The following is a 21,651-nucleotide window of genomic DNA, read 5'->3' on the forward strand; positions in this document are numbered from 1 at the left end:
GAGAGTACTGCTCCCTGTGTCCTGGCTCCAGCAGCCTTGCCTGGCCTCGTGGTAGCATTCGCTGTTCTCAGCCTCCCTTCTGAGGAGCAGTGCCTGGGCTTGTCCCATTTCTGCCTGAAAGTGACACCCATCCCTGTTGCTGGGCAGAACAAATCACAAAGGTGTGCCTGTGTTCAGAAAGGTGGGACAAGGACTCACACCAGCAGTCCAGATTCTCCTGCCTGGTGACGCTATTTTGGCTTCCTTTCTTAACACTCTGCTCCAGGCTCCCATGTTCCTGAGGCTGGGTATGACTCCAAAGCCCCTACATCCGGGTCTCCAGTCTGCATTGACCCCTGCCTTCCCTCTGATGCCCCATTTGGGTCTTACATGAACAACTCAGTGTGGAGAGGAGCAGTTTTTGTGTCAAAGGCAGTCAGCCAGACAAGGGCCCATGATTGTTGAACCTTCCCAGCCCCCTTTGTGCTGTTAACCAGGTGCATTAGATCCAGACATCAAGTTCACACCGATGAGATGAGACTAGGTCACCACCCTCATCTGGGACAGAAGACAGACGCTGGCCGTTTGGTGAGTGTGTTTGATAGCCTAGTTTGGGTGCTGGTGTCCTTTTTGCAGAAAAGAAATCGCCTTGGCAAATTGCTTTCACTTAGTTCATGTGCTCCTTGGTGTGACACCAAGATGATTCTTTTGCCAGTGTCTGAAGCAAATCCCATGACGACACAAAAACATTCTCACTTCTGTGAATAAAAGTCCCCCAGAAAGAATAGCACCTTCCACTGGCTCTCCTGCAGGGCTGATCATTTTCAATGATGGCAGAAGGTTCACAGTGCTGTGTGCTTGAAGCCCAATTACAGTTTATCATGGGCCACCTAATGCTCCCAGCCAAGTATCTGAAGTGTCTTGATGCCAGGCGGTGGTGGTACACGCCTTTAATCCCAACACTCAGGAGGCAGGGGCAGGCGGATCTCTGTGAGTTCCAGACTAGCCTGGTCTACAAGAGCTAGTTCTAGGACAGCCTCCAAAGCCACAGAGAAACCCTGTCTCGAAACACCAAAAAAATTTTAAAAAAGGAGTGTCTGCACTTCATGACTTTCTTTGTTCTTTTGCTATGAAAGTTTCATAAAACTGATTTCATAATGGAATTCATCCCAGATTCAACGTGGAATTTGGGTTGCCCTTAATCTGTATTCCTGGTCATGGTCACTCATATTTGATTCTAGAATAAACTGTTCCTTTGAGGTAAGAATTCCAATTTTGTGTCAACACCTCAAAGAGAATGAGAACTTATCCTATAGTGAAACAGGAGAGACCATGGCCTGTAGGGGAAGCTGTAGCCATGCCTTCTTAGGGGCTGGCTACAGGTGTGCCTGACCAGGCTTGTGAGGGCGTGGTAAGAGTGACGTAGTGTGACTGCGTTTGCGGTTTCGGTTTCTCTTTGGTACTTGCAGTACAGGCTACTAACCCACCGTCTGGCCAGGTCGCTCTATAAGTAAGGCTTTTCCCTATTAAATACCCTTATATTTCTACCTGACTCCCTATTGGTAATTTCCCACTATAATGGCCTGTGCACACAGATTCATGATAACCCCAAATACCATGTTCCAACAGGGTAATAGTTTCATGAGTTTTCATAGTAACAGAACAAAGGAAGTTTAAAAATAAAGGCATTTTAGAAATTCGTGTTTCTATCAGGCACACAGGTCACAGTGAAGCAGAGAAATCCCTGCTGTGGCCACAGATGCTAGCAGTTGACATTCTTAGCCTATGGGTTGACGAAAGTGAGAAATCTGTACATTCCAAAGGACTTACCTAATAGTCACAAGAATGTTAGGTCAGACACAGATGTGGATAATAAATGGCTCCCAACCTGTTACAGTCTAGCTCTCTGCTACTGACCAATCAGCATTGTTGAACATCTAACACAGGTGTGCCTTTTTCCCTGGAACTCAATTTCACACTCCAACTCAACAAAATTTCTGCCTCCCAGAGACTCAGATACCATTGATTATGTGGTATTCACCAGAGAAGACTGCTGGGACATGGGTTTAAGCCAATAGAAAGTCTTTATTAGCTGGCTGGCGACTACACTAGGTGTTCAGAATCCCAGTGTAGCCTTTCTCAGGGTGAGCTTTTAAGCACAAAAAAAAAAAAAAAAAAAAAAAAAAAAAAAAAAAAAAAAAAAAAAAACATGTCCTGGGTTGACATACTTCAGTTAACAAGAACAGCTAGCCATAAGTGGAACTACAGAGGCCAAAAAGCAAGGTTAGTACGTTTAGAGACTTTCCCAGGCTTTGATGGATTAGGCCTTTGTTTGAGTTTTGGCAGGTGTTGTCTACATGCTGAGTTTTACAGCCTGAATGGCACTTTCATCATGGGGTCAGTTGTGTTAAGGTCTGGGGCCTGTTACAGATTGGTCTTAGTTCCCTTCTCTCCTCCTTTGCTGAACAGTCTTCAGTGCCTGCCACATCTCTCCAGGGTCTTTTAAAATTATTAGTATGTCATGTGCATTTGTGTGGTGGTGGAGGGGCATGCCACAGCACACATGAAGGTCAGAGGACAACTTGCTGGAGTCAGTTCTCTCCTCTTCCCAAGAAGAGAATTCAGGTCATCTGGTTTAGTGGCAGGTGACTTTACATTCTGAGCCATCTTGTCAGCCCTCTGAAGGCCAGTGTACAACCAGATGGGCACCAGCAACAGACTACATATGGTTTTTACCAAAGTCTTCGTCAGTGAGACCACTGAGCTTATGGGACTTGTTGACTGAGCACAGATGACCCCTGCATAACGTCATCATCACAGTCCCACCTCATTCTGGTTGTGATCTCATTGTTGAAGAGTTCTCATTTTTCTATGCTCACATTTTCTTTTATTTGAGAATTTCATACATGAAAACATTGCATTTATCTAGTTATTCTTTAATAATAAAAATTCAGTAGTCAGATATCAGGGTAAGAACCTTAATGATCAGAGAAGCAGTGGAGAAGTAACTTCCTTCTCTCCTCCCTCAATCTAAAAAAAGGGGGAAGGAATCTTTCTAAGCCCCTCCCTGCTACTTCCTGTGTCTCTCCATAAGTCCTCAGTCCTCCAAAACCTATATGGCTAATTTTGATCAGCTAGTAGCTAGCTCCACCCTCTGATTCAAAGAAAACTTTATTGGTAGTCTCAAGAGTGTCAATGTGATCAAAATAACCCACAGCATTTCCCCCTTTTGTCTAAATAAAAAGGAAGGTTTTAACTCTAACAAAGTAAAACTGTACACAATAAGAACAATTATCAGGTAAGAATTGCACTCACAATGTCGAGTCCATTTGTATTTGGCAGATCTGGTGAAAGTACTGTATTATCTGTCCTATCTGAGTGAGTCCAGAGTTTTGTACCTAATTCACTTCCTATCCTAACTTGTATTACCAACCCAAAACTATCGTTTTAGACCTCAAACATTTTCTTAGATAAACAATTTAAGCTTTTATGTCTCTCAACCTTATACACGTTATACCTCTCTTGTGAGCTTCTTTTCTGAATTTGGTTACAAGGAAAACTGTAACTATAACTGTCTAATCTTCAACTCCATCAAAGACCTGTGAAGAAAATAATATTACCTGAGTAAATAGGAAGTGCAGAGCAAACAACTTCCAAAACTATAGAAATGACAGAAACAGCTGACTGCCTGGACCGTCAGTCACCCAAAGTTCCTTTGCAACATTGGGGCATCCATTTTAGTTTGTTTCTGATACTGGAGGAATGTTAATCTGGATTTTCCATTGTTGTAACAAATCATGTCCCCATAAATTCATTGCTATGTTAGCCCCATATGGCTTTAATTTTCCTCCCTGTCCTTCTAGCCCTATACATTTGACCCGTTTTGTGCTTTGTTTTTTCAGAGATAAAGTTCCAATACCTAGAAGCTGAATATTTACCTCCTGAAGAGGCCAATCAGGATGCCAAGATTTTGGTGAAACTATTGTTACATCTGCACCTGTGTCTAGTAAAACTTCAATCACAATGTCCTTATTTGTATTTTTATCTTCCATCTTTGATCATTTATAGAAGTTTGCCAAAATACTTGTTTTATGGTCTCTCCTGAAAATTTTGTTTTGTCTACTGAAGCTGTTATGTCATCCAAAGCAGAATAGTTTTAAACAACAGTAAGTCTTTTAATTGCTCTGTGGAAGAAATTTTCCTAGTGTGACAGGGAATAATTGAACCAAATTTAGTTTTAGGGCTGGCAAGAGGTCCCCATGGCAAAGAGTTAACTTACCTGTCTCTTGTTGATCTGCATTTATTAGTTCAATGCCAGTTTTTGCTACACCTTCTGCATATTCCAGAAGGCTAGTGCTTCTGTTTGGATTATCAAAAACAAAACAAAACAAAACAAAATATTGTGTCTATGAATGCCTTGCCTGCAATCCCCTTTCAGATGTTTTTAGAAATCACTTCTCCTATCCAAGTATCATCATATGTATGAGATCCAATATCAGCTGTATTTCTAATCCATTAATCTATTGCCTTTAAAGGCCTAATCACCCTTTTGCATTCTGAATCAGCATTTCCAAAGCTAAAGATTCAATTAATATTTGTCTAACTTCTGGATCTGGTGTCATTCTATTTACAGCTGAAGTCAATTTGTATAATTTTAGAAAATGACTCAGACCTCTTTCCCGATTCTTCAACCCTGTCCCAAACATCCAAAGCTGCTATATGGCATAGGGCCAAGGTGTAATCATCAAATCTAAACTGTCTTTGCAAAATCAGCATAGTGGCCTTCACTGAGAAGCTGGTCTTAGGAAATTTCAATACCTCTAGCCATACTTCATTATTCTGTGGCTTTAGCTTCCTCCCTCCACCATGTTCTCCATTATAACTGAGGATCAGCTTCCAATATTGCTGTGGGTAAATCTTTTCAGTCTTGTGGAATAATTCTGTTCTCAGATGCCCATAAATTTGACATCTGCTTCACAAAAGATGAATGAATACCATATGAACTACTGCTTCTTTAAATGTCTTCAAATATAACATTTCTTTTCCTTCCCCCCCCCCAGACATGGTTTCTCTGTGGCTTTGGAGACTGTCCTGGAACTAGCTCTTGTAGACCAGGCTGGTCTCGAACTCACAGAGGTCTGCCTGCCTCTGCCTCCCAAATGCTGGGATAAAGGTGTTCACCCACACAAATATAACATTTCTACAGGATCCCATTTAACTTCTACATAGCCTAGGGGGTGCCTATCATCTGGTAGTCATTCTTATATGGTAACTGTATAAATTACGGTTGGTTTTCTATTAACCTTAGTCCACTCCTCTTCATTTTCATAATGTAATGGTGAGGTAGATTCTGCTCTAAACTCCTCTGTCTCTGTGTGAATATTTTTTTTTGAGACAGAGTCTCTCTGTATTTCTTTGGAGCCTGTCGTGGCACTTACTCTGGAGACCAGTCTGGCCTCAAACTCACAGAGATCCACCTGCCTCTGCCTCCCGTGTGCTGGGATTAAAGGCGTGTGCCACTAACACCCAGTTTATGTGTGAATATTTTTCTTGGTTTCATTAGTAGGTCTTTCTAAGGGTTGTATCTTATTCATCAATTTTTCATATTTGGCACCTGTATCAAACCACTTTTAAGGATAAAACACAAATTACTAAACTGATAATGATTATAATTGACATCATGTCAATCCCAGCTAAATCGACTATCTCTTCTTTTAATTTTTCCATTTTCAAACCATCCATTGTGGAAACATGCAGAGACCTAACTCCTGCATTGTAATATTGTTCCCCATTCTTTTTGTTTTTGTTTCTGAGTCAAGGTTTCTCTGTAGCTTCGAAGACTGTCCTAGAACTCACTCTGTAGACCAGGCTTGCCTTCAAGTTACAGAGATCTGCCTGCCTCTGCCTCCTGAGTGCTGGGACTAAAGGTGTGCATCACCACCCCATTTTTTTAATTTAAATTAGAAACAATCTCTCTCTGATTCTCTCATGCCCCCCACCAACTATATAGGAAAGGTAAGGTCTTCGATGGGGAGATCATCAAAGTCTGTCACATCAAAGCCTAGGCCCTCCCCCATGTGTATAGGCTGAGATAGTATCCCTCTATGGGAAATGTGCTCCCAATGTCCACCTTTAATCCCAGCAGCCACACTATTTAGCAATAAAGGCCAGGCAGTAGTGTTACACACCTTTAATCCCAGCACTCAGGAGACAGAGGCAGACGGATCTCTGTTAGTTCAAGGCCACTCTGGACTACACAAAATTGATCCAGTCTAAAAGAGAAACAGCTCACTCAAAGGTAATCCCAGCACTTGGAGTGACACACCTTTAATCCCAGCACTGGAGGTAGAGACAGGAGTGATATGGAATATAAGGTGTGAAGAGACAAGAGAGAGATGCAGTCTGAGGAACAGTGCACTCTAAGTAGTCTATGGATGAAGTCTGAGGACAGGGTTGTTGCCCCTTTGGTCTAAGTATTGGTAGAGGTGAGAACTCTCTAGTGGCTGGCCACTTTGCTTCTCTGATCTTCAGCTTTAACCCCAATATCTGACTCTGGGTTTTTATTATTAGCACCAATTAGAATTCATGCTACAAATAAACTAATTTTGCAACAGAATCTCACTATGTAGCCACAACTGACCTGAAACTCACTATGTGGATCAAGGTGGCTTCAAACTCAGGTATCTGACTGCCTCTGTCTCCCGAGTGCTGGGATTAAAGGTGTTCATTACCATGCCTGGTCCCAAGTTTTATTTTTTGCATGTATGCATGAATGTATGGGTTTAAGGGCATCCGTATAGGTGTATATATGTATAGAAGTCAGAAGACAACCTCAAATAGCATTCTTAAGGCGCCACCCACTTTCTTGTTCTCACAATGGCCTGGAATTTCTTTGAATAGACTAGACTAGCTGGGCGATGAGCTCCTGGGCTCTGCCAGCTTCTGCCTCCTATCTGGCTCTCTCTGGAATTACAAAACACACACCACCTCAGTTGGTTTTTCACACCAGCTCTGGGACTCAAACTCCAGGTGTAGAGTTGGATAATGTGAATCTCAGGCCACTCTTTGAAGAGCACATGGCAGTTGTAAGTGTTAATTAATACAATTAATCCACATTTACCTGAAAATACATGTCCTCACATAACTGTAGGACACTTTTAGGTTTGAAAACCTACCAAAACCCACCAATCCCTGAGCCCCCAAGCCAAAAATCCACCAATCCCTGTACAGGATAAAGGGGCCAAAGAAAGAACACTTTGATCTTGATTTGACCTCCAGCCAGAGACCAGGACCAAGAGAAAAAAATCCCACCAGTCCCTCAGCTTGCTCCAGGATCAAGCCACAATAATTCTACCCACCCCAAAAGAAACCCTATATAAAAGCTGTCTCCTGCTCAGTTCTCTGTTACTTCTCCCCAGAGCAAAGGCAGCCATCTTCTTGTGTCTCTTAACATATCTCTTGTGTGGTGTGACTTTGTGGTATTCCTTGGCTCCTGACTGTCAGGGTGCCCTTCCCTTCAGAGCTGTAACACTTCCACTGGGGAAACCTGCTGGGGTCCGACCTGTATCAGTCCTACGCTACAGAGGCCATCTATTCCAGACTGAAGTCTTTGGGGCTGCAATTGAAACCAGCTGAATAGCCCCAGATCCATCTGTGAGTGAGGGAGGGTGGATTGGGAAACTCCTAGCTACCCAACTGCGTTAAGGATGAGACAGAGACATCTTGTCATCTCAGGAGGGTTCTCAGTCCATGTTGGAGTCCACGGTTTATTCAAGCGTCCTCTTAAATAGCTTTCCAACAGTGGGGGTGATAGCAGAAGACATCTATTATCATGTATAAAGCTGATATCAAGTATTTCCTTTAATCCTAGAAGCACATACACAAACCCTCAGACATTCCACAAGGGCCCCAGTCTTCCAGCACAAGGCACGTTTCACTAGACCTCAGAATAGGTGTAGGCCCATCCAGGGCCTAGGTCTATTGTTATACAAACCAGGAGCCATTCTCCACCTTGGCCAGGCCATCTGGAGGTAACCAGCTTATATCTAAAAGACAATGGGAGATTCAAGCTTAATCGATCTGATGACAGAAACCTTCCCCCTCAGAGCTGCAATACTTTTACCAGGGGAGCCTTTCTCCCAGAGCTGCAACACTTACAATGGCAAAATTAGAGGAAGAGGTACCCCAGAGGCCTGAGGTGGGGTCAGGGGCAGCAATTGGCAAAGGTTTGTGTTATTCTTTTACTCTGCAGCTGCGGGTGTAAAGAAAAGAAGCTACTGATGAACAACCCACATGGAGTTTATTTACAAGAAGAGGGGGTTGGTGGGGTTGGATTGTCAGCCAACCCAAGAGGAGCGGGGGGTGGGGGGGGTGGGGTGGACCTTTTAAAGGGAAGGCGGCTTCACGAAGGCGGCTTCGCATGCACACTGAGGCAGGCGATGTGGTGATGACATAGCAGGTTTTCCTGTGCATGCCCTGCCTGTCGTTAGGGGGCAGGGTCATCCAGGTGTAGTATATGCTGGGCTTATAATAAACTGGTTAATATGTCTCATCTTGTGCTCCTCTTTTCTTCTTTATCTTTAATTTAAACAAAAATTCAACAGGTTGTATTATCTCTTTTCCTTGAGGAGAACTCTTCTTTACTGAGAGGCAAGATTGTAGTGTGGGGAGCTTCATGGCGGAAGGTAGGTACATGCCAGACAGCTCAGGGATGGGGTGTGTGGTCACTGTCTGGTTATGTAACCTCTAGGCACATTTCCTTTTTTGGAAATACTTTATCAAGTGGGTTTTGGCATAGCTCTGTCTGTTGCACTAGAATCTAGTGACTAGAGGTAAGGAAGCCACATGACCTTGTTTCTCCAGCTCTAAAGTCTGCAGAGAGAACCTCCACCAAGTCTAACCCAATCCTATTCTCCTAGCCTTTCTAGCAGGTAGTTGTGTGACAAACTTTTCCTGGGGAGGTGAGACACATGTCTGCTCACCTCCGACAGGGAGTCCAAGACTGACTGAAGTATGGATACCACCAAAGTCCAACAGGTTAGGACCATAGGAGTATCAGTGAGGGGTTACCTGCAGGAGTAGAAATGACTCAAAGACAGCTGTATCGCCAGGTCCACCCGACATGGATGACAGTTCACAAAGCTGGGGACCTGAAGTACATGGCACAGCAGGCAGCTCAACAGCTCTAGAGTCCGTTCCAGGTGACTCAGTTGGTCTGATGGTCTAAACTTCTTCCAAACACCTGAGCTAGCCTCTTTCAGGCATCTCATCTGGTCTGAGAGTCTTATTTGTAGCTAGGCTTTTCTGAGTCTTCTTGGCAGCTCTGTTCCCATTATTTACTCTGGTAGGGAGGAGCCTAGAGAATCTGCTCAGTTTCAGGGACTTCCTGAAACCATTTTGAGTTGTTTACTTTCCTGCTTCAAGAGCTTCCCTGCAAGATGGAATGTTTCAATCTCAGAGAAGGCAGCAGGAGAAACTCCAGTAGTCCCTTTTTGATCAGTCATGTAGCCAGTGGCAGTGCTTCCAGCCACAGCCTCCTCATCACATGGTTCTCTGAGGTACTTAGCCCTTGACTAGGTTTCCAGGTGTGACTTCCAGTGTCCCAGCGTTTTCTCCCTGCTGCCTGCTAACTGTGTCTGTTGTGTGATATTTTGATTGTGTTCTGACAAATAAAGCTTGCTTGGAGTCAGAGGGTGAAGCTAGCCACTCACTGATCTAAATTAACCACAGAGGTTTGGAGGATTGTTGATAGAGAGGAGACAGGAAGTAGTAAGGCAGGGAAGACAGAAATGGTAGAGGTAGGAGGTAATTGACAGCTGCTCCCTGCTTCTCTGATCTTTCAGGTTCTTACCCCAATATTTGACTCCCCATTTTTTATTGATAAGATTAATTAAATGCATCATGTGTCCCAGCAACTTCCTGTTTTGACCCTGAGCCCTGGAGACTGTGGGGTGGTGGCTGCTGACCAGGCCCCTGTTCTCTCTGGCTTCTGCATTTCCCAGTACCCTTTATTTGGATGGCCTCCCTATACCATCCTGACCCTTCCAAAGTAACCCTCTAGGGTAGCCCCTGGACTCTAGCATTCTTTGTTTTTTAATGAGTGTGTGCATGAAGATGTGTGCAGTGGCGGTGGATGGACACTCTCTGTGTCATACTCAAGAACACAGGTCACGTCCTTCGAGGCAGGGTCTCAAATTTCCTTGGAGCTTGCCAGTTAGGCCAGGCTGTTGGCAAGCAAGCCCCAGGCACCCTTCTATGTACTTCCCTACAGCTGGAATTCCTAGGACACACCACACAGTGCTCAGTGTTTTTACTTGGCTTCTGGGCTTGATCTCGGATCCTCAAGAAAGGCTAGTGCATTACCATGGTACCCCTCCAGCACTTCTTTAACCGTTTTTATAGTGATTTGCTTTGTTCTGAGCCAAGATCTCATCACAGGCTGGAATTAAACTGATCTTGTTTCTACCTGAGGAGGGCTGAGATTGGTACCTAAATAACTCTGTCCTGGGCAGCTGCTGGGGGCTCCCCACGGTTCACAAAGGGATCTGAACACAAGCCCTTCCCATCTCATATCAGATCCCAGCAGGTTCAAACTATAGGACATTGTAAGAGAAGAAAATCATTTATGATCTACACATTTTGAATCATTCTTCAGAACCATCCTGTAACACTGTCAGTTCATGGACTGCCTGTGTAGTTTGCATTACTGTCCCTTGACATAACACCACTTTACCTGCCAGACTTGAACACATGGGTGCCTCACTGGAACTGAGTAGACTGAATATCTGTCACATGTGAGCAGGAACAGTCTGTGCTTGTAGGCTTTGGCTTGGCCTCCTTGCTTCTGCCATCAAGGGCAAAAGTCCAAGGTTGCTGCTTCTTCAACCTGGCATCTTGAATAGGACACATCAAGACCACCTGGACCAGATTCCAGCCAACTTGCAGCTCCCAGGAGGAGTTTGTAGCTACAAGTCATTGAAATTTTGTGGGTGCAAGTTCATGCGTGCAACAAATTACTACTGTTCGTGTGAGTTCACGTGTGTACGTGTGCTACAGCACTCTTGTGAAAGGCAGAGACTTTTCAGGGCTCTACTCTCTCCTTCCACCATGAGTTGCAGGGATGCAATGCATCTTGGATCCTTGCTGGTTCTTAAAACAATTTTTATTTTGACCCTAGGTTGTTTAAGACGGTCTCTCATTAGCATAGAGCTCAACAATTTGGCTAGGCTGGCTTGCAAGCCTGGGGGATACAAGCTCACACCACCTGGCTTTTGTAGGGGATCTGAGAATCAAGCTTGGGTCCTCATGTCACACAGCCACGTGCTCACTGAGCCAGTTACCCAGCCCAGCCATCGAGATCTTAAGAGTTGTTAAGCAGAAGCCTTTGTGACAAAACTGACATACACCAAACTGGAGTTCTGTGCTGTGTGACCATCACACCAAGGTACTGGTCACAGTCCTCCACTGGCAATTACCTGACAGTCTTGAGGTAATGGTGCCTAATGTGGACAGCTGATTTGGGTGGGATGTCTGTAGCATGCTTCTAACAGTGGCTCTCCAACACTACACACATGCTGGGACAACTACATGCTGTCAATAAGGGTTTGTACTGAATACCACAACCCTCTTAACCATCCTTCAGAAACACCTGCTCTTCCATACCTAAAAAATTTTTATATTTAAAATCATTTTATGTGCATGGGTATTTTGTCTGAAAATATGTCTGTTGCCACATATGTGCCTACTGCCAGCAGAGCCAGAACAGGAAGCTGGATCTTCTAGAACTGGAGTCACAGAGGGTTCGAAGCCACCACCTAAGTGCTGAGAATTGAACCCAGGTCCTCTGGAAGAGCAGGCAGTGCTCTAGCCTGAGCCACCTCTCTAGTCCCCACCTTTATGCCTTACTAGGGCACAAGCTGTTGCTTTTCAGGTAATTTGGGAGATGGAGTCTGGGAAGCGTTGGAGGAATGCTGGGTGCCTGAACCTCAGGGAAAGTTCCCCCAGCAGCCAACAGCATTCTTTCACGCTTTTGTACCTCGTTTCTCAGCTTCCCTCCTCACACAGGCACCTGCTAGGAAGAGCACCCCATCAATGTCACAAGGAGCCCTGAGGCTTTGTTGAGAAAGAAGAGAATCACTGATTCCCTGTGTAGGATGCATTGGGCCCACTGCTGGTCAAAACTGCCTCTCACACCTACCAGCCGGCACTTTGTTGCAGGTACACAGAATCCCAGGTAGCTTTTCATGTTGTTAGCTAACATGTCTTCGATGTTATTTTAACTTGGTTCTGAACAATGCTAAAACAGTGAATTCATCTTGTTTGTCCACATTTATACCTGAAGTGAACATCAGGTGTCTTCCTCTATTGCTCTCTACCTTTCAAAATTTATTTTCATTTTATGTGTATGGGTGTTTCTCATACATGCATGTCTGTTGTGTACAGACCAGAAGACAGCATGTGATTGCCTTGAACTGCAGTTACAGTTGGGAGCCACCATGTGAGTGCTGGGAATCAAACCTTGGTCCTCTTGAAGAACAGCCAGTGCTCCTAGCTGCTGGGCCATCTCCTCACTCCTCTATTTTAAATTGTATGTGCACACACATGCCATCACATGTATGTGATAGCCAGCAGACAATTTAACAATTGGTTCTCTTTTCATCGTGTAGGTTCCAGAGATCAAACTTAGGTCATCAAGTTTAGTGGCAAGCACCTTTACTACATAGCCATCCCATGGACACTCCAACAGAATCTGGAACTCTTAGCCAAAAAGCTTCAGGGACCCACTGGCTTCTACTTCTGGTGCTGAGGAAAACACATGCTGCTGACTTTTACATGGATGCTGAGGATATGAACATGGGTTAGCTCGCACACTTCCCTGACTGAGCTGTCTCCCCAATGCTAGATTTACCTTTTTCTTCAAATGGGACAGGTCTACCAGAGCAAAAGTGGAGGGGGGTTAGTTATTTACATGGAACTGGATCTAAGTAATTCTTAGTAAGCTGTTAGTAAAAAGACACCCCGCTCCACTCTCCTAGGTGATAATGAGCGCTCCAATTTAACTTCCATTTCCAAGTACTTACTTCTTCCCATCAGAACCTTACTCTGAGGTCAGACTTTTGTCTTCTGGTTTTGATTTCCTGGAGTGACTCCAGCACCTGAAAGGTACACTACTCATCTTCAAAAATACCCTGAGCATCTTTTCCCTTGCTACTGATGGACCAAAAGGGTTGAACCTTACAGTAAGACCTCATCCTGTTGGCCGCTCTTTCAGCATTCCAACAGTAATGCTCTACATTATGACAGGTCTTAGACATGGCTGAACTGTGTGTTGTTTAATTTGGTTGTTCCTTAGGAGACAATACCACCCACCTGTGAGGAAAAAGTCAAGGAGATAAATTCCACCTATTCTCACAGTGGTGTTCCTTCCCTCTGGGGGTACTATGACAAACCTTAAAAATTTGTAGCACTCTTGCTATCTAACACTGACTTGCTCTGTCACACCTAGTTCTATGGCAGCATCCGACCCCATGTCAGGGACATCTTAGCCTCTCATGCGGTCTTTTAAGGATAGTTGCAATAAATATGTACCTTCACACAGAAACTTAAAAAAAAATACTTTAACACAATACATTGGTATTGCCAAGAACTACAATTCAACACAGAGAACACTGCTAAAACATTCATATAAATACTAACATATGCAGATTCACTCCATTAGAAAATTCATCTATTAGAATGCTACAGACCTGTGTTAGCAAAGCCCAAAGAAAACAACTATTTGAACAGTAGGAACACTAGAAATATCAACTATGAGGTTTGTGGAACAGTGGTGGGAGAAAATTTGGTACATTTGCCATCATGTCACAATGGACACAATCTAAAATACAATTTTAGACTAGCAGTGTATAAAAATACTTTTTAAACAATACTTTTGGTAGGCATAAGTAGCGCTTAAAAACAAACAGCTATGTAGTTTTTCAGGTCTTTTGAAGGCCTAGAAACAATTCAATTTACTGCCTTTGGCTAGCTCTTAAGACACGGACCTGGAAAGCGAGTTCTCTCACACATTATGTACACACACACAAAGACTAATACAGCCTCCTTCGTTTGTAGTATACACTGACAACTGCAAGAGGCTTCCATCTCACAGAGGGTGTAAAATGAGGAGGGCCCATTCCCAATTCCAGGGCTGGATGAACACAGAAAAAAAAGCAAAGTGGAATTCACTGGTACATGGTTTCTATTTCAGGTAAAGGCCCAGCCTGTGAGTTTAGTCTGGCATATCAATGCTTAGCTTGGGAGGCGGAGGAACGTATTTTCCAGGACTCTGTGTTATAACTACCCTGGCTTTCTTTCCGAACATTGGAGCAATTTTCGGAGCTTCTGAAACCGATGAGTCTTCAGCCTCTTCACTGTCTTCGTGATGGAGATCGTAAGAGATATTCCCGTATTCTCTTAAAAATGGGAAGACTTCAAGTAGAAACTGACAAAAATCCCTGCGAATACCAAACCACCAATGATTGCCCCCTTTCCGTCTAAACGTCGTAGCCATCAATGTCAGTAATGAGAGCCAAAGGGGAACAAATATGGAAATGTACGAGAATGTATTGTGGTCATCCAGTCTGTGAACTAGCAGGACCTCAAAGGTGAGCAGGGGTACGACAATCGTGATCCAGCTGATGGCCATGGTCACATGTGTTCTTCGCTGCTCAGCAACCACATCCAGAGACCGCAGAAACAGGAGGGACCACACAATGTAATAGAGAACCACCAGGCAGAGGAACGACATGAGGATCCAGAGGGGCACGAACACCACCAGCCATGGCCAGTGGATAATCCTGTCCAGCCTCAGGGCGATGAAGATGAACTGCAGGATATTGACAGAGCACAGGATCTCCAGCTCCAAGGACCTGTCATGTCGGAAGCCCCAGACGCAGGCAGCCACGGACACCGGGGAAACGAAAAAGAGTGGCATGAAGACCAGCAGCCAGAAATGGGTGCCCCTCTCCACCCTGTCACAGACTAGGATCTCAAACATGAGCAGCAGCAGGTGGATGCCCACGGCAATCAGCATGGCTTTGAACTCCACGCAGGCTTCCCCCTCCGTACGGTAGCGAGGGTTGCGGGCCCATACGCCCGCACCCACCGAGGCGCCCACGATGACCAGGAGCTTCCACAGCCAGATGGGGGCGAAGACCGCCCAGTAGCTCCACTGGATGATGCCGTCCAGGCGCAGGGGCAGCAGCACGGAGAAGAGCAGCAAGCAGGCATAGATGAGGAACTTACTGGGGTTGAAGTCCTGGAACAGGCCTCTGGGGTTCATGGCGAAGGATGCACTGCCTCTAGATGGACATCCGCCTGCTGTGCGGAGGAGGCTGCAGACCGCCGCTCCGAAAGGCCGGAACACGTGCGCGCAGTCACGTGGCCCGGCCGGAAGCGAGTTGAGGGCACAGCGAGCGCTGGCCAGGAACGGTGCGATGCCTACGCCGGAGGCGCTGCCCGAGCCCGGTAGTCCAGGTTTGGGTGGGTGCCCACGCCGCCCGCCTTCATGCCGCACCTACGTGACCGACACCTCACTGCGTGTGGTGTCAGGTGGGATCTGGCGCACCACGGACTCGGCAACCCGCGGGCCACAGGCCGTATGCGAGCCGAGACCTCCGGAGGACGCTTCCTGGAGGAGGCCGGAACATGGAGGAGGGAATGAGCTCACATCCTCCCGGCAGGCTTGGGGGCGGGGCTAGGCGCGGGGCGGGGTGGGGCTAGGCTTGGGGCGGGCCTGTCACCGCAGAGGCGGGGCTTTGGGGCCCCACCCCACCTGGGCGGGGGGCGCGGCAGGCGGTAGGACTCCTGAGACAGCGCGCGCGGAGAGGCAACAGCGCGTAGTGTGGTGCGGGAGCCTGGGTGTGCAAAAGCAAAGGCGGGTGGCTGGCAGGCGTGGGAGTCTGTGAGCACGCCGGTAACTGCAACTGCAACTGCCCCGCACGGATGGACTCGTGCACTAGAAGCCTTTGCTAGGGCCTTTGCCCCTGGGCCCGGTGCGAAGGTCGGCTGTGCAGCCAGCACCCAGATTAGGATTGTGCCCAGGGCAAAACTCCACCTTGGCAGAGCGACTAGCGATTCTCGGGCTGCCCCGAAAAAGGTTGTGCGGAGTGCCTAGGCGGTTAGCAGTGCTCGTCTACCTGTGTCACCCGAGAAGTGGAGGGCGGGTACCTGGGAGGGTGTCAGACCCCACCAGGCCAGAAGCAGTTCCCTGAAGGAGCAGCTGAAGGAACTGGACCCGGAAAAGGCTTGGTTAGGTGCAGAATTAGGACTTGGATTCAGGACCTCCCAACCTTGAGTCCCGTTCTCTCATTTATTTGTTCCTTCGCGAGTCTGATTCTTTTAGAACGGTTAGGAAAAGGTTCAAGGGTCAACAAATTTAGGTTGTAAACCAGGCCCTGCCACCCACCGGCTGAGAAAGGAAGCAAATCCAACGCTCTCTCTGTGATAAGATGCTGTGTGGGTCTGTGGTTTGGAGCACCATTTTCTCTGACATGCTGAACAGAACTAGACGATTCTCCACTCCCTTCTCCGCTGGCCCCTGCTCAGCAGAGTTCCGGTTGCTAGTCCTTGCTTTTCAGCCCCAGGCCTAGCTTTCAGATTCCCCTAGTGGGCATAGAGTGCTGACATGAAAGTCTTAGGTCGTTAGAGGAAAATGCAGTGTGCAGGCGAGGGTACCATTCTCTACGTAAGGAGGCAGGGCTGCCTAGGAAGAAACAAAGTGCCCTCATGGACCCCTACTGCCTCTGCCCTCAGCCCTCCCAGAGAAAAGTGAGGACCACCATTCAGCCCCAGGCTTCCCCAGGTGTGGTGAGCATTCCCCCAAGCACAGCGACCCTGAGGCCAGCACGCAAACTTAAGCGTAAAATTGCCCATTTCTGGGAGTGTGTGGGGTGCATTGCTTCATGCCACCAACATGGGCCTGATTCATGAGCATCAAGGAGGTGCATGCATATAGGCTGCTGGACAGTGCCAGACAGCAGAGGTCTCCCCAGCTCAGTAGCCACCACCAGAGCCCAGGGCCAGCTCTGAACAGACAGACACGTTTGCAAGGCTCCTTGTTGACACAGACCCCATAGGAGTGATGGCCTGCGTCTGGGGGTGCTGTGGTCTGTTTTGCTTACTGGCCTTTTTGGTACTCCCACATTTTAAAAAGGATGTTACCATAGAAAACGGGTTTTTCTAAGTGTGTGGTGTGCATGGATTTGCACATTCAAGTGTGTGTGTGGGGGGATTTACATGGGGTTTCAACCTTAATGTCCCACTGTATTTATTGAGGCAAGATCTCTTGCTGAACCCAGATCTTCTCCAAAAATCTAGCTAGTCTGGTTGGCCAGTTTGCCCAGGGGGCCCCTTGTTCCTGCTTCCCAAGGACTGGATTATAGAACACTGTCAAACTCTCTCAGCTTTCTGTCTGTTCCACACAATGCAGGGCAAGCACTTTATCACTGAGCCATTCCCCCAAGCACAGCCAACCCTGAGGCCAGCACGCAAACTTAAGCGTAAAATTGCCCATTTCTGGGAGTGTGTGGGGTGCATTGCTTCATGCTACCAACATGGGCCTGCCTTTTCTGAGGGTGCATGGCTTTGGGAGACGGAGAGCCCAGAAGGCAGGGCCTAGTGTATTCTAAAGGGTGGGAAGACCCTGAGATGTGGCCTGCCCCCAGCATCCTCCCTCCACCCTTGTTGAGCAATTTCAGTCTGAGCCTCTGTCTAGCTAGAATCTCTCCTGAACTCACCTGGTCACCTGCTGACACCCTGTGTGGGGCAGAGGATATGTGTGTGTGTGCAGAGGACAAAGAATGATGTCACATGCCCTGTTGTCACTCTTCACCTTATTCCCTTGAAACAAGATCTGTCTCTGAACCTGGAGGTAGGTTGGCCAGCATGCTCCAGCAGTCCTATCTACCCCGATCCCTGACTTCCAGTGCTGGAGTTACAGCTTCTTATAAGACTGCTTGGGATTTGCTGTCAGTAAGCACAAAGCCCTCTTCCCAGCCCCCACCCTTCAGGTGACACCTGGCTCTTGCTGAATGTGCTCAGGGTTAATTCTGCAAACCTAGGAAGTTCCTTTTCAGACCCATAAGGTTTGTTCTCTGCTTTGTTGCAGAGAAGTCATGGTCCACTTGGTGTTTTCTGTCAGCCCCTGTCCCCCAATCAGAACACATTCCCATCTCTGCCTTCAACAGCAGGGTCCAGCTCCCTGCATCTCCTCCACATGTTGTATTGAGGAGGAGGAGGAGGAGGCCCCATGTGGCAAGCTACCAAGCCTCTGCCTGCCCTATCTGTGACAGAAAGATAAGCTCCTCAAAGTGAGGACAAAGGAGGCAGTGTATGAAAGCCTGATGTCAGGGTCCCAGCACTGGTAGCTATTGTCACTTGCTGTCTCTGCATCAAATTAGATGTCCCCTCTCCCAAGGACAGGAGCCACTGTCCTAGGGCTTCCACAGCAATCCTGCTGTGAGTGGCAAGGCTCAACCTTGTCATTTGTCATCCTCATGCTCACACAGGCCTGTGTGAGGAAACACTGGACAGTACTGGTGGGGCTGAGATGATTGACAACACACACACATATACACACACACACACACACACACACAAACGGCTGAACAGCAGAGTGTGGCTCATGCAGTGTAAGTACTTGGGGGCACATGTTTCAGATAATGATGTCACCTGGAGCCAATTTGAAAGGCTCTGTTCAACCCAGAGCATGGGTCTTCTGCAGTTTTTTGCTGGTGTTCTCCAAGCATCTGAGTGCTGTCCCAGGTACAGTCTCAAGAGATTACTGCTCCAAGGCAGCCAAGCTTCCTCAGGACCTTTGAAACTTAGTCTTGGGCCCCAGCAGCTTTTCCTGTATGCATTCATCCCTTAGCTTGTGTATTAACTAGACAAATACAGTACAAACATCTGTCCTGTGACTCAGCCCTGCCTTAGACACAGGGGTGCAGCATCCAACTCCTCCCATGGCTTCTCCTGTGCCGGCCCCTCCCTTCCCAGTTCTAGTATATGTCTCTTCCTCTGAGAAGCCCTCCCTGACCATGCCACCTAAAGTTGTCGGCTCCCTGTACGCTGCATCCTGTTTGTTTTTCCTTTTTCTTCTGTGCATGTGTGTGAGTGCCTATGCACATATGCCACAACATATGTGTGGAGGTCAGAGGGCAACCTCAGTGTTTGTCCTCACCCTCCACCTCTTATTGGCTGCACCATACACCAGGCTAGGCAGCGCTCCAGCTTCCAGGGTCTCTCGTCTCTACCTTCTCTCACTTGAGAGTTGGGATTCCAGATGCGTGCTACTGTCCGGCCTTACATGAGTTCTGAGGACCCAAACTCAAGTCACCAGGTTTACATAGTCTCCTTCACCGTGAGACAGTTCCCCAGTCCTTCCTCCCATCTCTTATATGCTCACTAACTGATAAATCACTTCAGAAGAATGTGAGAAGTACCAGTGCTCGAAGGAAATGAGCCTTGCCACTCACAGAAAAAAACACCCTGGGCACTTGATGGTGCTGTTCCTTCCACTTGGCCCTAAAAAGAGAGAGTACTATTCGTTTGCTTCTCCTGTTGTCATAGCATTAACAAGACAGCTCACTTATTTTCTGTTTGGCTTTTCCATGTCTTGTAACAGTGGAGGGAGGCCAGGTGTGTTTGCTTTGACTATTACCTAGGTACTGTACCAACTGAAGCTAATTTTTTTTTCTTTTTTAATACAGGATCCCAGGCTGCCTAGAATGAAGCATGTAGCCCAGGGTGACCTCAAACCTCTGATCCTCCTGTCTCTGGGATTAGGTGTGCTCCACTCTACTGAAGTTTATACAGAGCATGAGGTAGAACCCAGGACTTCGTGTGTGCTAGGCAAGCAGTCTTCCCAGAGGTACATCCAGCACACTTGAGTCAACTCTAAGTTAAACTTATCGACAGAATTTGTGAAAGAAGGAAATGATGCCCAAGTGGATCATTTAATAGTGGCCTCTAAGAGAAGCGGGGGGCCCAAAGTGTTTGAGGTGTTTCTAATACTTTTGATGTAGATTGAGACAAGCTGTGAACACTGACTTGGAGCTACAGTTCTGTCCCCGCCCTGCAGAGCCGTAATCCAGACTGCATTTCTTGCCCTTTTGTCTCCTTGATGAGGCTGTCCACTGTCCTCCTTACACCAAAGATTCTGTCTTTGGGCCCCTGCTTCTCTTAGAGGCCACTATTAAATGATCCAACTGGGCACCATTTCCTTCTTTCACAATATGTGACACATAAGTGGAATTTCCCCCGAGAAGGAAGAGCCACACCTGTTAAGGATCCCAAGAGGCCAAAGGACTGAATTTGCTGATTAGAAAGTCAAGATAGCACAGACGAGAGCCAAGTGATCCTGGCTACTTTTCAGTCTCTTTGAAATTCACTTATTGTGTAGTCCTATGTGTGACCTGACACCTGTGACTATCAGAACGTTTTCCGTGTATTTTCAGTAGGCCACTAGCTTCCACCAATCCAGAAGCTAGGGAATGTCGGCCTCGAAGTTGGTGGCGCACACCTTTAACCCTAGCACTCTGGAGGCAGAGGCAGGCGGATCTCTGTGAGTTTGAGGCCAGCCTAGTCTACAAAGCTACACAGAGAAAGAAAACCTGTCTCAAAAACAAAACAAAACAAAACAAAACAACAACAACAAAAACAAAAAAGATAGGGATGTCTCCAGAGAGTATAGAAAGTCTGCTGTGACCAATCATCTCACATCCCACCATGTGTTTGATGAACGATTTGATTTCTTTGTTCTGTAACTAATAAGATCTCATGTGACCACTTCCATGGTGGAGTGATACTTTTGGAGCAACCTGAGTCTGTGTTGCGGGGTCATGGACACTCATTTGGCTCAGGAGTCGACTGTCTCTTTTTCCCTTTGGGATAAGAGCTGTGTTTTGCATCAACATATGTGGTGTGTCTTATATTCACCAGTGTCCTAAATGGGATGAAATCCCACAGGAGGGAGCAATTTTAGATAGCCCACGACTGGATGTCCTTCAGTGGTCACTTTAGTGGTTCATTCCAGGGTGTCCTCTCTTCACTCTGCCCCTCCATTTTTATTATCATATGTATGAATACAGGCATGTGTGTCATGGAAGAGGTGTGTGAAGGTTAGAGGACAACTTGGAGGATCCCATATCTGCTCATGTCACTGAATGTGGGAGTTACAAACGTAATCTGGTTATAGCAAAAGGTTTTCGAACTTCGAAATCAAACAGGTTCTAAGTCCCAGCTGTTTCTGGTGGAACCTGTCCCCAACCCATATTGCATCCTGTGACGTCATCACAGCCTTGGTTCTCAACACACAGCACACACACTTCCCACTGTGCATGTGTCAAGCCACACAGCACCAAGCAGTGTTGCTTGAAACCCTGGGCTCAGATTTGAGGTTGTTGTATATTATGAATTTCAGGATTTTACTATTTTACATACAAAGTTTTCTGTTCTTCAAGCGGCATAATGGTTTAACAGCAGAAAGCAGGCTGATTTCCCCCATGCCAGCCAGCACATCTTCAAACTGCACTGTGTTAGACGCTTGACTTTAAAATTGCTGTTTGAGCTGTTGACTTAAGTTTCAGAAAACATCACTGGTGAGTTTAGGCTTGGGGAGAGGACAGAATTTTT

The 21,651-nt window shown here is 46.6% G+C and overlaps 1 protein-coding gene across 1 annotated transcript; it reads right to left on the reverse strand.

Moving 5' to 3' along the window:
- Positions 1-13,580: 13,580 nt before the first annotated feature.
- On the reverse strand, positions 13,581-15,684 carry Tmem185b (transmembrane protein 185B). Its single transcript, XM_027417812.2, has one exon. It carries the CDS (start codon positions 15,299-15,301, stop codon positions 14,249-14,251), a length of 1,053 nt encoding a protein of 350 aa, XP_027273613.1. The 5' UTR covers positions 15,302-15,684; the 3' UTR covers positions 13,581-14,248.
- Between the last annotated feature and the right edge of the window lie 5,967 nt (positions 15,685-21,651).

Source organism: Cricetulus griseus, chromosome 5 (genome assembly GCF_003668045.3).
Source record: "Cricetulus griseus strain 17A/GY chromosome 5, alternate assembly CriGri-PICRH-1.0, whole genome shotgun sequence".
Taxonomy (NCBI): Eukaryota; Metazoa; Chordata; class Mammalia; order Rodentia; family Cricetidae; genus Cricetulus; species Cricetulus griseus.

Excerpts from the sequence above, each read along its gene's own strand:
- Tmem185b (XM_027417812.2), bottom strand. The coding sequence starts at position 15,301 with ATGAACCCCAGAGGCCTGTTCCAGGACTTCAACCCCAGTAAGTTCCTC.